The sequence below is a fragment of the Podarcis gaigeae genome (assembly GCF_964106915.1).
Source record: "Podarcis gaigeae genome assembly, chromosome: 5".
Lineage (NCBI taxonomy): Eukaryota > Metazoa > Chordata > Lepidosauria > Squamata > Lacertidae > Podarcis > Podarcis gaigeae.
This window is the reverse complement of record NC_139681.1, coordinates 38,665,718-38,680,090: the sequence shown is the minus strand read 5'-3', so window position 1 is coordinate 38,680,090 and position 14,373 is coordinate 38,665,718. Positions and strand designations below refer to the sequence as shown.

Sequence of the window (14,373 nt, the reverse complement as noted above, 5' to 3'; positions counted from 1 at the left end):
ACAGGCCAGACTTGTCACTTTTTTCCAGGATTAAACGCTTTAAGAATTATGATGTTTTAAAGACTTTTACATACGAAGTGTTGACAAACTCAGCTACAAATATCTCTACTCTACCTAATTCATAAATCTAAGTCAAAAGTACCTCCAGAAATGTATAAATGGCATCTCCCTGAATCCCGCTTTTGTCATGATGTTTTTAAATTGATAACTGTCTGCTTTATTTTAGAATCCCGAGTTAATTCTTGTTCAAATGCTACATAGAAGCAGGGGAAAAAATGAATCCTAGAGCTGATAGATCTCACTGTAGGTAAGAATCTGTTTCCTTCTGCATGTTACAGCAAAAGCATGACTCATCCCTACTTGCGCTTCCTATGCATCTAATTTAATACACACCTTGGCTTTCACAGTTCCTACTTTTTTTGTCCTGGCAAGGGCTCTGTGTCTTTATTAGGCCTCTGACAGGCAAATAAAACATGTAACCAATTTGCCAAGCAATGGTACATAGTCTTCAGAAAGCTACATCTGTTGAAATTCTACCTGTTATGCAGCTGTTAGAGGCACAAAAAACTCATCATAATTATGAATATACTTTCAACAGAAGGTAAATGCACTTGCTAAGGTGGTACCTAATAATACTTCTGGGAACAAGTATTGAACTAGCATGTGACAGTCTGAGTAATCTATATTTATAGCAGCTTAAACACTGACCTGGAATAACCCAGATAATGAGATCAATTAATTTCCAGTTCAATTAAAAACAGGACTTTTCCTATGGAGATACAGTTTGGATGTATAGTGGTTTATTCTTCCCTCTCTCTCTGCCTCCTGGATATTTTTATAGAGAAACGCATTACATACATGCCATATATTAGTGACACTTCTCACAACCTCAACAGGGAAATGGCTTTCATCAAATTAGTTCCTAAGCTTGTGCAAGGCAAACCAGAGCTCATTAACAATAAGCATTCTTCTAAACAAGAAAATGAACCCCCCCCCCCATTCACCACTTGTATATCTTTTTGCTTTATATATCTAGATATATAAAGCGTATCTTTATACTTCCTGGGGATTCTCAATAATAACCAGTTCTGAAATAGTTAATAATGTACTATTAAAGAGGAAATGTTGTACGATGGCACACATCACGGATGCAAAGTTTGAGTTGCTTTCAGCAGAACATTTTTAGGATGAAAGTGGCTTGCAACTGAGATCTAAACAATTGCGTGGGAAGGAGTTACAGAAAGGATACACACAAAAACACATACGACTCCCAAGCTGTTTATAAAGGCTTTTAGAATGATTTAGAGGAATGCTTCTGTCATATGCATTTATTTTCAGTAATGATAAACTATGTTTATAATTTCTAGAAATAAAGAGGACCCATAGTGTTATACAACACAATAAACTAAAATTAAATTATGAACATAATGACATTAATTGAAATAAGAACCCTCACAAATGGTGTACAAAGTTCTGGCATTTCAGGTGCTGTCATTAAAGGGTAGCCACACAGGAAGTGACTCAAATGGAATAACAGGAAGGATAAATGCTGTTATTCATGTATTGAGCAAGGGGTTGGGCTTAATGGCTTACAAGCCCCCCACCCCATTCAATCATCATATACAAAATTATTTGGTGGCAATAACAGGCATTAACATGCTTAGAAGAGGAAACAGAGAAGTTTCACCGAAGTGAGAATAAGACAGAGGAAAAAATACACAACAGTCCATTTCAAAAAGATGTTTTTTCATACCATGCACAGTGCAGCAACACAGAAGCAGATGCTCACAAAGCCTGAAGTTCTCTGGCAATAACTTAATGGGAAAATATCAGTGAGGTGCACAGGTGTCTGCAAGAGCTGAACTGAAAGGTTAATTTACTGCAGCACGTAGGACTTTCTTTGCACAATGAAGAGAAAGATTGCTATCTCATATCAAAACAAGTAGGAAGCCCAAAATGATCCAGCTACATCCCTAGCTGACTATCTTGCATCACTCAAAGGTCACTGTTTTTCTACAGAATTGTGAACTCCATCCAGCAGATATAATAACCAGATCTATTCACCTGATACCTCTCTTTCCTCACAAAATAAAGGGTCAAGAGCTCCTGATCTTACTGACTGTCAATGCCTTCAACCTTTGATATATCTGAAGTATAATTTTTTATCCCAGAAAACCAGATAAGACACCCTGCCCTTACTCTGGTCTGCATAATTATCTCTTCTTTTTAAACTTACTCATTTTAGTATGATTATCCCCCCCACACACACACCTTAGGAAAATAATGAAACTAGCTTTTTATCTTGCTTCCCCTTTTCCTTCATTTCCCTTGTAGTTTAAGATCACATTTCTTTCGGCCTTCCAACAGTATTCCTCTCTAATTGGCTGGTTTCCCACTGTCCCTTCCATTTTCACAAGGGCCCACACAATCTAATGTTTCAGTGACAAAGGATGGAGACAGACTACTAATCATGGGAACACTACTTAGAATTGATCCCAATGGTAGTTTAAGTGTGTGATGAGCTGGTTGCTGGGAGGGTTCTACTCACCAGTACTTCATAGGGTACTTATAAATAGGAACCATGTGACAAACTGGTATCTGTTTCTATCTGGGAAATATGTCAACCAATATTTTAAATATTAAGCCACCCTGTATACTACAAAAAAAACTAGTTAAAAAACTAGACTGCACTCTCGCAATTTTTTCCTAACCACTTTTGTTGTTTCCTGTAATCAATTCTTATCTAGTAGATACCTTAGAAATATAAAAGAAGGCCAACCTATACCCTCTCTTTGTTATTTGCTGCTGTATGATCACCTTATAACAGGGATGGCTAACCTCAGTTCAGGTCTGATCTGACCCCTTAAGCAAATTTTTCTAGCCCTCACAGAACTCTGATTTTTGCTGCAGAAGCAAAAAAGAAAGAAAATGAAACAGACACAGTGCTGGAGTGGGAAGAGCCCAGTGCCCCAAAGGGAATTCAAATCACTCTCCAGTGTCATGAGATTGATCATCTGAGCAGAGAGGGAATGATAATCACCCTCAGCGTGGATCAGCTGGGGTGGGGAGGCTGTCTGCCTGTGGATATTCTGTGTAAGAGTGACTGCACACATGCAACATGCAAGTACATTAATGAGTGTGTGGCAGCCACACCTACTACTGGAATGGGGCCCCTAAGTGAATCCCTCAAGTCAAAGAAAGCTACCCTGCCTTACAGAGAGAAGACTCAATTAACATGCTACACAAATTTTCTATCAAGATACTAACCTTTTATGAAATCAGCAACCTAGGGCCTGATCTGTCAAGAAAAATGGCACTCTTGCTTTAAGCCTCTGTGAGAAACAGTTATATATCAGTAATTGGGATGAGTTCATCAGTTTGAAGCATCTGCGTTATCTCACCCTCCTGTGTCTCAAGGTCAGCGACTGGGCCTGCTAATTGAGAATTGGCTTTAGCTGTGAGAATGCACATATGCCCAAGTTCAGGAAGCTTCTAAGCATTTTGATTGGCCTAGGGACTCACCCCAGTTGCTATACATTTTTACTATAAAGTTAGCCATTACCTTCACCCCTTTGTCTCTTCTTTCCTGTTGCTTGTACCTGTTTCTTTGTAACGCCTGTAAGATCCTATTTTCTGTGCTAGGGAAGCTTTTGGGGCACTGTTTTAAAAAGTTAGTTTCATTATTCCATTCATTATTCCATTCTCAATTGTATTTAAGATCTGCACTTTTTATGGGACTTTCACATGCTTCCCCCTTTTCTTTTGAATAACTATGTCATTTAAGATGGGTGTCTGTCTTTTGGGATAAAGCCTTGGTACTGAATCCAGTTCCTAAGTGCCCTGCTTTTAACTTCTCCTTCTCTGATATCCTAGAAGGATTCAGTAAGGGTCTCTCAGCCCAGGCTGGTTGGACTTAAGGAGTGGTGGTAGTATACTATATTGCAGGGTTGGTTTTATACCCTGCTCAATAGACAAGATCTGAAACATCAAGAACTGTGCCCAGGGATTTGAGGTAGAAGTTCTTGACATCAATGTAGCCCACAATTGTGATACACTGGTACTATAAATCTAATGGGATCAAGAGAAAGTAAAAGAGCATAATTTCATACTCTGACATTGAAATGGAGATACCCTGTTAGCAAACAGGAGCCACAGCCCAAAAAAATGGGGGGGGGGGAGAAGTTAAAAAACCTTTTTCTGGAGATGATGGGTGAATAAGAAAAAATAACAAACAAAGTGAACAAAAGGCGTAACAGTGTAGGATACGAGCCTGGATGGATTATCTCATTGTATTAGCATTGGCCATGTCCAAACATTCATAGGGTGGATAGAAAATCCAACCACTGTCTATTGCTCCAGCAAAACGAAGCTATCTTCTGTTGTGTGATTCAGCAACTATTTGATCAATGAATTAAACTGTGCCCAACTGGAAAGGTATCCTCAATTTACCTTTTAAAAAAATCAGTATTGATAATGTATTAAAAAGTTCAAAGAACATTTTAGAAGTACCATTTCCTCCAGGAAGACACAGGAGGGCTGAGATATCAAATCATCTGAAGAACTTTTAATGTGCAAATATATGCAGAACAACTAAAAATTAAGATTTCTTTAAATGGGAGATAGCCCTACTTCTGATGTTGTGTACAGTACATGCATGTGGTGCACATACGGGCAGGAAAGAATAATTAAAGCATGAAATAATCTGAAGTGTTTGTTGCCAACTCATTTTATGGATTGTGTTGTTGAAACCTTTGTCCCACTTCTTTAAAAAAATTACTGATGCAGTTATGTGGGCCTAATTCCAACAGAATCAAGGGGTGCATTTATTTCCAACATATATCAGAGTATTAAGTTACCTTTGGTGAAAGCTTCTCAGTCATCCTTTCTTAATATGTTAGCAACAGATTTATATTTAATAAATAGATCAAATAATTTTTTATAATAGTTCTTAAGTTCAAAAATCTTGCTACTACATGACACATTCACTGGAAACCTGTACAACCTGATCTTATTTATGTATGTTTAGTGGTAGGCAACTCCCACCAAGTTCAATGGAGCTTAATTCCAAGAGCACTTTGTTGCACCTCATCTTACTACATTAACCTAAGCCTATACATTTTCAAAGCTTTGCATGCTTTTGTTCAGCACTGTGGTTGTTCTTCCTCATACAGACCAATCTGTCAGAAAACAGATGCCCTATATACCTGCTGCATATTGTACTTAAAACTACTGTATTTAAACTAACTGTTGCCTCATTTGTATTTAAGTATGTTTTCTGAGTACAAGCCAAATCCTACTCTGTTCAATTATGGCATACCTTTTGAATTCAAAATGATTTATGGTGCAATTGTACAGCTATCTACTAAGAAGTCTTATTTAGTTCAGTGGGGGCTTACTCCCAGTTTTGAATGGGTGGGGAGAGAAGCTTCCTTCCTGCGGAACAACTTATAAAGGTGTCTAATGCATTCCTAACTTACATAATGTTGGGCTAACATGGTTCCCGATTCTTGCTCTAAACAAAGTTGTCTGCACTGTGTTTTTAAGTCCACGTGAAAGCCATGCAAGCATTAAAAGCTAATCCTCTTCAAAGACAACGGAGATCTGATAAACCTGTTACGTACACACTTGCAGGGAAGTACTTTCCATCAGCCCTGTAGGTAAACAACTAATATTGCCAACTCATGCAAAACAGTCGCACTTAAAGAACAGCAACACGACATTGCAAAACCCTCGCCTGCATGCATGTATTTTGTGCTCTCGTTTCTGACATCCACACACACTAAGAGAAAAGCATTCGTGTACCGACGGCGACACAGTATTTAAAGACGATCGCAGTTTGCGAAGAAAAAAAACTCGATTTCCCAGATTTTTTCTGCGAAAAAAACATTCTTTCGCTCGAATTTCAGCGATCGTTCGCCGCTTGCTAAGTTCTCCCCTTAGTAAACCGGTTACGACCAATGTGACGTTGAATTCCTCCCATTAAAAACATGACTCCCAGCAAAAAATACAAGGGGTGGGCGGAGGGGTAGGGAAAAGAAAACAACCACTGAGCGTTATTTGCGCCAGCTGTTTACGACTTGTTTACTCCTACTTGCACCACTACACCCGACTCAATCGCTTGGGGGCTATTTCGCAGCCGCATACGACCCCCTTTCTTGCCTACCAGAGTCACTTCGCAGAGTCGGAGAAAGAGGCCGCTACACCGCCCCTTCCCCTCAAAGCCAAGCCTCCCTCCTTAAACAGCTCAGTGCCAGAGTCCACCTTCCCTTCCCCCACGGCCTCGCATTAGCGCTGATTCACCCGCTCCCAGGTAGAGGCCCCCCTCCAAAAAAATCACACACATTTAACCGCCTGTTATACAACCAGGGCAGAAACCCGGGGGGGGGGTGGAGAGACACATCCCACCCCACCCTCCTCCTCGCGCCTCCTCAACGGCTTACACAACGGAAAGAGGGAGCTGGGGGGGGGGCGCGCGCACACACCACACACCCCTCTCCCCCCCCGTTAATACTACTACTACTACTACTACTACTACTACTACTACTACACTGGCACACAACACCCCCATTTTGGGGCAACGGCGCGCCGCGTGGCGGAGGAGGTGGGGAAGGAGACACGATACCCGGAGACGAAGAGCCGCTGTCGCAGCGAAAGCAGGCGAGGCGGAGCGAGAGGCCGGGCGAAGCAGCAGCCCCAGGAGAGCAGCACAGTCCTGCTGAGGAGAGGAATAAGCCGGGGAAACCACTGCCGCATTATATCCCGGCCCTGCCTGTTGTCGCCGGTGCTCAAGCCCGGCCTACCTCTCCGCCGCTCCTCCCTCAGCTGAAGCCGCTTCTGGCCGGCGGAGGCGCCATTTTCTCTGCCCTCATTTACCCGGCGGAGTGTCGCTGCTGCTGCCCTCGCCCACCTCCTCCTCCCTTCAAGCCCCGCGCCGAGGCCTGGAAGCACTTCTGCTGCTCCTACCTGGGGCCCAGGGGAACCAAGTCGCCTTCCTGCGGAGGGACCGCTAAGAGAGAGACCGAGGGCGGCGACGGCGGTTGCAGAAGCGACGCGGCGGGAAAGCGCCTGTTGCTACTGCTGCGGTATAAAAGGAGCAAAAGGCCACCGAGCTGTCTGCTGCTCTCCTCGATCGCGAGGTGGAGAGATTCCCGTTATGGAGAATGATGACAGCCTGGTTTCTAAGACACTCGCCCTTTGCACGCTTTGCTTCGATAGTCGACCCCGTTTTAACTTCCGAGCATGCACGTGCGAAAGGAACTAGCACATGGGTGGAACGCCCCAGCGCGCGCGCTCTCATTCTGCTTCTCCGGGAGACCCTCCTAACTATATACACTTACCTGGGAGGAGCGAGTCTTGCCACCATCCACTAGATTTTGCTTCCGATTAAAATGGGTTAGGAGACATCACTGCTCGAGCCCGGCATCCTTCCGATTCCGGAAGAACAACGCGATATGCGGCAGGGGCTGTTGCCGGCGGATAGCTTGCTCGGCACGAGCGTCGGCAGACAACAGCCTACTAGACGGTTGTACGTATGCGAAATCGGCTGCCCCAGTAATGAAGCAGTTGGAAGGCAGCATCACCTGTCTCCTGTGTGGGATCCTTTTTTAAACAGCCAGATCCGATGCAGCTAGGCGCGCCTATGCCTTTTGATTTTGATGGGCTATGCGCTAAGCTGCGTAGAATCGGTGTAAGGACAAAAAGGGCTTCAGAAATACCGGTAATCTGTGAAATGGCAACGGTAAAATCAAGCTAAATGATCAAGGTGCACCTATATTTGGCACAGAGGCAAAAACTAGCCTTGGGCACAAACTTCAGCATCCTAAGAGTTTCTGTTTATTATTAAAGGAAAGTTCTAGCCCTCTAGTCTGAAATATAGGTTCCTTCCTACATTCATGTTTGCCTCTCCCTGAGATTAAAAGCAAAACAAATTATGCAAATAAGTACAAATACCTTGTTTTGAATTTACATATTCATATAACTAGTTTTGTGTGGATGAGACCAAATGTCCATCTAGGAGTCTAGTGTTACATTTCCAGCTATGACTAGCAAGCTACTTGTTGAAAACTTAAAAGCGTACCATGAAGACAACAGCCTCTTCCTGTTCTTTGTCTCCAGCACCTGGTCATAAAATTCATCCTTTTTTCACAGAATTCTATTGATCTTGGTGTAAAATTCTGGTGTTAGTGGGTTGTTGTTGTTTTTCCCTTTTAAAGCACAAATTATATGCAGGCTGGTATTTAGGCAAACTTCATAAGACGCGCCTGCTGGATCAGGCCAATACCCCTTTCCTGGTCCATCATCCTGAAGTATAATGGGGGTAGATCATGAAGATCTCAGGGTATTTCTGCAAGGCAAGAATCTTTGGAAGAATTATACAGGCCTATAAAATCAGTACAAAAGTTCCCATTAACTTTAATTGCGGCTTTCAAGCTTGTTGAGTTTGGCTGATGATGTATAATTTAAAAAAAGACTTAATTTCTTCTTCCAAAGTTGTTGTACAGACGACATTTGACATATTTTAATTAGAGCAACATAATTCAGACTTCCAGGAATATTAAACACATGTGGAATCAGAGAATTGTATAAGGAAGGATCCCGAGGGTCATCTAATCCAACCCCCTGAAATTCAGGAATCTCAACTAAAGCATTCATGACAGATGGCCATCCAGCCTCTGCTTAAAAACCTCCAAGGAAGGAGAGTCCACAACTGCCTGAGGGAGTCTGCACACATTCCACCTCTGCACACATTCCAGTTTGCCAATATCCTCCTCAAATTGTGGCACCCAGAACTGGCGAGAGCATTGGTGCTAAGGTCTGTGTGACATGGAGGGGGGGTGCTTGTTGTGTGCGCATGATGTCACATGTTTGACATATGTATGACATCACATATCAGGAGGAGGCCGCAAGGCCCAGGGAGGTCTGCTGCCACCACAGTTAAGCCTGATAAGGCCTTCCGCCACCACAGGGAAGCAGCTCATTGCCTGACATGCATTCTGGGTCTTATTAATCCTATAAACAATAATGGCTCCCAGTGGGTTTTTAATGATGGGCAACTAGGCCAGTTGGGCCTCCTGAAGCAACAGCTGTGATGGAAAAGTTTGTTTTGCTTGGCAGGTTGGGTCAACAAGTGATTTCTTTTTCTTTTTTCCTGCCAGAAAATGGTTAGCGAACGGCAGCTTATTATTGACTGGGGGTTCCAGGAGGGGGAGTTGAAAAGGAGAGGATTTGGAGAGACAGTTTTTAGTTTGAGGTAGGTAGGGAGACAGGGAGTGAGAGAAGAGAGTTTGTTCTGGGTAGAAACACCCACTCTAAGGAATATATCACAAGCTAGAGAAAGGAGTCTCTGAGCTTATTGTGAAGGACAGTGTCTAGTGTCCTGTAAAAGTACCGGTAATTAGGCCAGGAATTAACTGGAAGGCTGAGTCAGGAGAAGTAGAAGCTGTGAGAATACAGTCTGCTTAGGTCTCATTCCAGTCAGGAGGGGAGAGATTCTTCTACGAAAAGAGAAGACTCCTAAACCAGTTAAGAGGGGTATGGAGATCCCTTGAGTCTGTTACTTGGAGTACCTCAGGAGTAGGGTTGTCTAAGTGGTGTGTAACTGACAGGAAGTACCACCTTGTTTTAAGAACCGAGTTATTTAGCGGCAACAGCTGTGCAACAACAGAGAGCACTGAAGTGAAATATTACAATCTGAAGTATCCTATGTTTTACCCACTTGTGTCATAAACTTCCTTTTTTAAATAAAATCTTTATTTGATCAAATCCTGCCTGAGACTCCAAATTATTAAGTTTTCCCTCACACAAGTCCCCCACAAGATAATCTGGGGTAGTTTGTGGGAATTCGTGGAACTGGTGTTCTGTGAGGTGGGTGCACTATATTTAAGTGAGGGCGGGCCCAATGACGCCAGGGGGGAAAGAGCCTTCACGCCATCGCATATTACCGGTAATTGGTGGCAGCGCCGTGATACAAAGTTAAAACCCACACAGAAATGTACCCAGAGATACAGAACAACCAGTTTAATAAAGTACCAAGGATATTTTATTAAAAGAAGAAAAAATTTCTCTCAGAAAATGACCAGCAAGCGCCAAGCAAAAGAAACTCGGGATGACCCAGTGCAGGGAGCTGCTGCATTTGAGGAGAATCCTAATACTGAATTAGATAGAAATGATGAGGCTAAGATTAGAACTGGCTAAAGTTGAAGCAGAGAAAGAAAAACAAAGTTGAAGCAGAAAGAGAAAAGGCCAGAATCGCAGCTGACTTTCAGTTAGCACAGATACAGGCGCTGAGAGAGCTGGCAGAGAGAGCAGATTAGCTCACGAGGAAAAAAGAGAAAGAAAGAGATGCCAGATTAGCTCAAGAATACAGAGAAAGGGAGGCTAAGATGGCCCATGAAAAAGACATGTTTCTTTTAAAAATGGAGGAAATTAAGCTGAGAGCAGAACTGCCACAACCATTGTTGCGGGGTGAAGATTTTACCTCAACTAATATAAAGAGATTTCCCAAATATGTCAAAGGTGATGATGTACAGGCATTCCTGTTTAGTTTTGAACGGACCTGTAAAGATTTAAATATTACTGAGGAAAACTGGATGCTGTACTTACGCCCACAGATATGTGGAATTTTGAGTGAAATATTAATTTTGTGATTTTTGAGAGAAGATGAAACCTCATATTTAAAGAAAGAGTGAAGGTGCTTGGTGTTCTGTGAGGTGGGTGCACATATATATTTAAGTGAGGGCGGGCCCAACGGCGCCAGGGGGGAAAGTGCCGTTGTGCCGTCACAACAGCTGAACCTCATAACTGAGGACAGTTGCACGAAAACTGTTTCGTATGTTAATGGAAGTGCTTATGTTCTGCCCTTTCAATAATATCCACCACCAGTTGCTGAAAAACCAACATTCTTGCAAAGTCCTGCTGGTTTTGAGGTTGGGGTGCTTGCTTGTTCTTTTGACATCCACTTGCCAGTAGGAACAAGGGAACTCTGGGGCTTGTCACAGAAAGAGCTACAATCTATGGAATACAAATCTTAGAACTTCAGTACACAGATGTGTGCTCTCTCAATCTCTTTCTTCCTTCTTTTAACAGGAGTGGCAGAAGGTGGAGTAGGTTCTGGTGCTAAACCTCTGAGGAAACTGAAGAAGTTTGACAAGGAGCACTCAGTTGTTTTAGCAGCAATAAAAAGACTCACCCCATCACATGCTACTGAAATGAAGTTGAGAGATAGGGAGTGTAACCAGAATGGGTAACCAGAAGTAGCTTTTTGAGTCAGCTTATTTAAGTTATGGTATTCAAAATGAATTACTGGGCTCCAAATTCTTTTATTCTAAATGTGCCTCTTTTGCACATAACTCCACCTGAGTCTATCTTGAGGTTGTAATGAAAACAAACTTTTTCAGCAGGGGGCTGGTTCACTGTCCCTCAGACCTTGGGGGACAGATGGACTATATTTTGAAGGGTGGGGGAATGAACGAATTCCTATGCCCCACAAATAACCCAGAGATGCATTCTAAATAAAAGGACACATTCTTCTCATGTAAAAACACACGGATTCCATTTAGAAGACGATTGGGCTGGATCCGGCCCCCGGGCCTTAGTTTGCCTACCCATGAAATAGATCTTGCGAGCCTGCAGGCTGCCCATATCTGTTCTACACCAACAACCTAATGTCCAATGTGTTCCCTGTTGTTGTACCAGACCTGCTCAGTGATTCCAACAAGTTTCGCAACATATTACAGGACTGGGACACCCTGAAAGAATACAACTTTTGTAAACATCCTCATCCGAGGCTAGTTCCTGCTTTGCTTGTTTAGAATCTGTAAACATTTCCCTCTTTCCTTGACCTCCCTAGTCCTTCAGCCGAAGGGGTGGGGGAACCTTTCCTGGCTAGTGATCCAGATTCTTATCTTTCCACCTCTGCTGAACCAAGTTTGACAGGTGGGTGGGACTGTCCTCCTGTCAGTCACCTGATGTCACTGATGTGAGGTGATATGGTGTTTTGAAGCCCCACTTGTTGACCCTCCAAGACCAGGGTAAGTTCCCACCACTCATCAGCTGTAGGCAGGGGAGAAACTAGGCTTTATTTAATCTGGGTCAGAGACACCCCCCATGCACATTTGTGTACACACACACACAGGTTGGCAGTCCCAATGGTAATCCTCTAGAAGCTTCACCTGGGGCAAAAAACCTGACTAGGCGCCCCCTCCCCATAGCTATGGCTCTGCTATAGAAGCTCACTTTAAGCTCCTGGTTGAATGGCTTGGCCTCAACCCCTAGTTGAAAAAAGGCTTCATACTTCCCCCATTTTAAAGTACAAGTATCCTGGAAGTGTGCTCAAAGCATGTAGTGTTCATATTTTTGCCTTTTGTTTTTCAGATCCTTTTAGACATACTCAGTTCCCTGTGAGATATAGTCAAGGTGAAAAGTAATTAGTAAGAATGTGATTATGTCATGCCAATTATATACACACCCTCCTTTCATTAAGCCTTATACGTAATGACATATATGAGGAAATGCTTAATTGCAATCATGTCAATTACAGCACGGTGCACAAGCTTCTTGTGCTGTATGCTGTTCTTTGACCAATGGATGAATTCCTCTTAAACTGAAGTGCTACTTATTAATTTAATTCATATCCCACCCTTTTCTTTGAGGAGCTCATGGTGGTGTACATGATTCTCCCCCTTTCTCATTTAATACCCTCAACAACCCTGTGAGGTAGGCTAGGGTGAGAGGCAGTGATTGGCCCAAGGTCACCCAGTGAGTTTCATGGCCGAGTGGGGAACAGAACCCTGGCTCCAGGTCCTAGCCTGACACGCTAACCACTACACCACATTGGCAACTCAAACACACCCTGGTAGAAAATCAAATACTGTACCAATCCTGAAAGGCCAGCAGTAATACAGACCCTCTGAGTGAGAGCCTGTAGCATTTTGGGGAGCTCACTCACTAAATACCCAAGACTCCCTGTGTCTGCTTTTAAATTATTGTAAGGCACCAAGAGGCCTGGATTTAAGTTTGCTACAAAAATAAATGATTGCAAACCTTGCCAGAGGTTTGGAAGGGATCCCAAATTTGGGGTTTCATAGTTAATAACCCTCTACCCACTTGTTTGAGAGAAAGCCTCACTAAAACGCAGTGAAGTCACCTGTGCAGAGGTAGGCAATAATTTTAAACCACACAATCTTACCTGTCTCCAGTTGTAGTTCAAGTAGGTGGAACTGTCTGTGACCTGGCAGATCCTTGCTGCAATATCTTTGTTCACTGGTTATTACTGCCTGCTGCTTTTGGTCATCCACCCATGTCCAAACAAATCTGAGGTGTTTGCATAAACCCAGCAAACCAAAGTAATAATAATAATAATAATAATAATGATAATTTTTATTTATACCCCACCCTCCCCAGCCAAGCCCGGGCTCAGGGCGGCTTACAAGCAATAATAAAAACAAGTTGAATGATTACAACTTAAAAACAAAATTAAAATACAACATTAAAATATTAAAATGTAGCCTCATCGCAGGAGGAGAAGGAAAATAAAAAAGAGAGGGAGAAAATCAAATTGGCTCCAAGCCAAAGGCCAGGCGGAACAACTCTGTCTTACAGGCCCTGCGGAAAGAAATCAGATCCTGCAGGGCCCTGGTCTCATGAGACAGAGCGTTCCAACAGGCCGGAGCCAGAGTTGAAAAGGCCCTGGCTCTGGTTGAAGCCAATCTAATTTCCTTAGGGCCCGGGACCACTAGGGTGTTGCTATTTATGGACCTTGAGGCTCTCCGTGGGGCATACCAGGAGAGGCGGTCCCGTAGGTACGAGGGTCCTAGGCCGTGAAGGGCTTTAAAGGTCAAAAGCAGCACCTTAAATCTGACCCTGTACTCCACCGGGAGCCAGTGCAGCTTGAAAAGCACTGGGTGAATATGCTCCCATGGCAGAGACCCCGTGAGGAGCCTCGCTGCAGCATTCGGCACCCGCTGGAGTTTCTGGGACAGCTTCAAGGGCAGCCCCGCATAGAGCGAATTATAGTATTCAAGCCTGGAGGTGACCATCACATGGATCACTGTGGCCAGGTCAGGGTGGGAAAGGTAAGGGACCAACTGCTTGATGCGGCGAAGGTGGAAAAATGTTGCCTTGGCTATTGCTGTAACCTGCGCCTCCATGGAGAGGAAGGCGTCAAGGATTATACCCAAACTCTTAACGGAAGGCAATGGCACTAATTGGGCCCCCGCAAGAGAAGGGAGTTGGTCCCTCATCCCCATGCCATCCCGACCCAGCCATAGAACCTCTGCCTTCGAAGGATTTAGTTTCAATCGGCTCCCATGAAACCATCCAGCCACAGCTTCCAAGCATCTGGTCAGTGTGTTCGGGGCCGAGTCAGTGTGGCCA

At 43.5% G+C, this 14,373-nt stretch overlaps 1 protein-coding gene and 1 long non-coding RNA gene across 13 annotated transcripts in view; both read right to left on the bottom strand.

Moving 5' to 3' along the window:
• The window catches only part of IDE (insulin degrading enzyme), a 56,174-nt gene extending 46,425 nt beyond the window's left edge, over positions 1-9,749 (bottom strand). For 2 of the 12 annotated variants that reach the window (XM_083740862.1, XM_083740855.1), the window contains exon 1: positions 6,964-9,749. Coding sequence is in view for 6 of the 12 variants with exons in the window: in XM_083740857.1 (XP_083596983.1) it covers positions 6,623-6,753 (131 nt within the window). In the remaining 6 variants the exon portion in view is untranslated. The other 10 variants (XM_083740858.1, XM_083740859.1, XM_083740863.1 and 7 more) reach the window with 7 other exon arrangements.
• Positions 9,750-11,446: 1,697 nt separating this feature from the next.
• On the bottom strand, positions 11,447-12,077 carry LOC310845202. Its single transcript, XR_014564573.1, has 2 exons — positions 11,661-12,077; positions 11,447-11,589 (listed from the first exon to the last, which is right to left on the bottom strand). It is a non-coding gene; the product is annotated as an uncharacterized lncRNA (long non-coding RNA).
• Between the last annotated feature and the right edge of the window lie 2,296 nt (positions 12,078-14,373).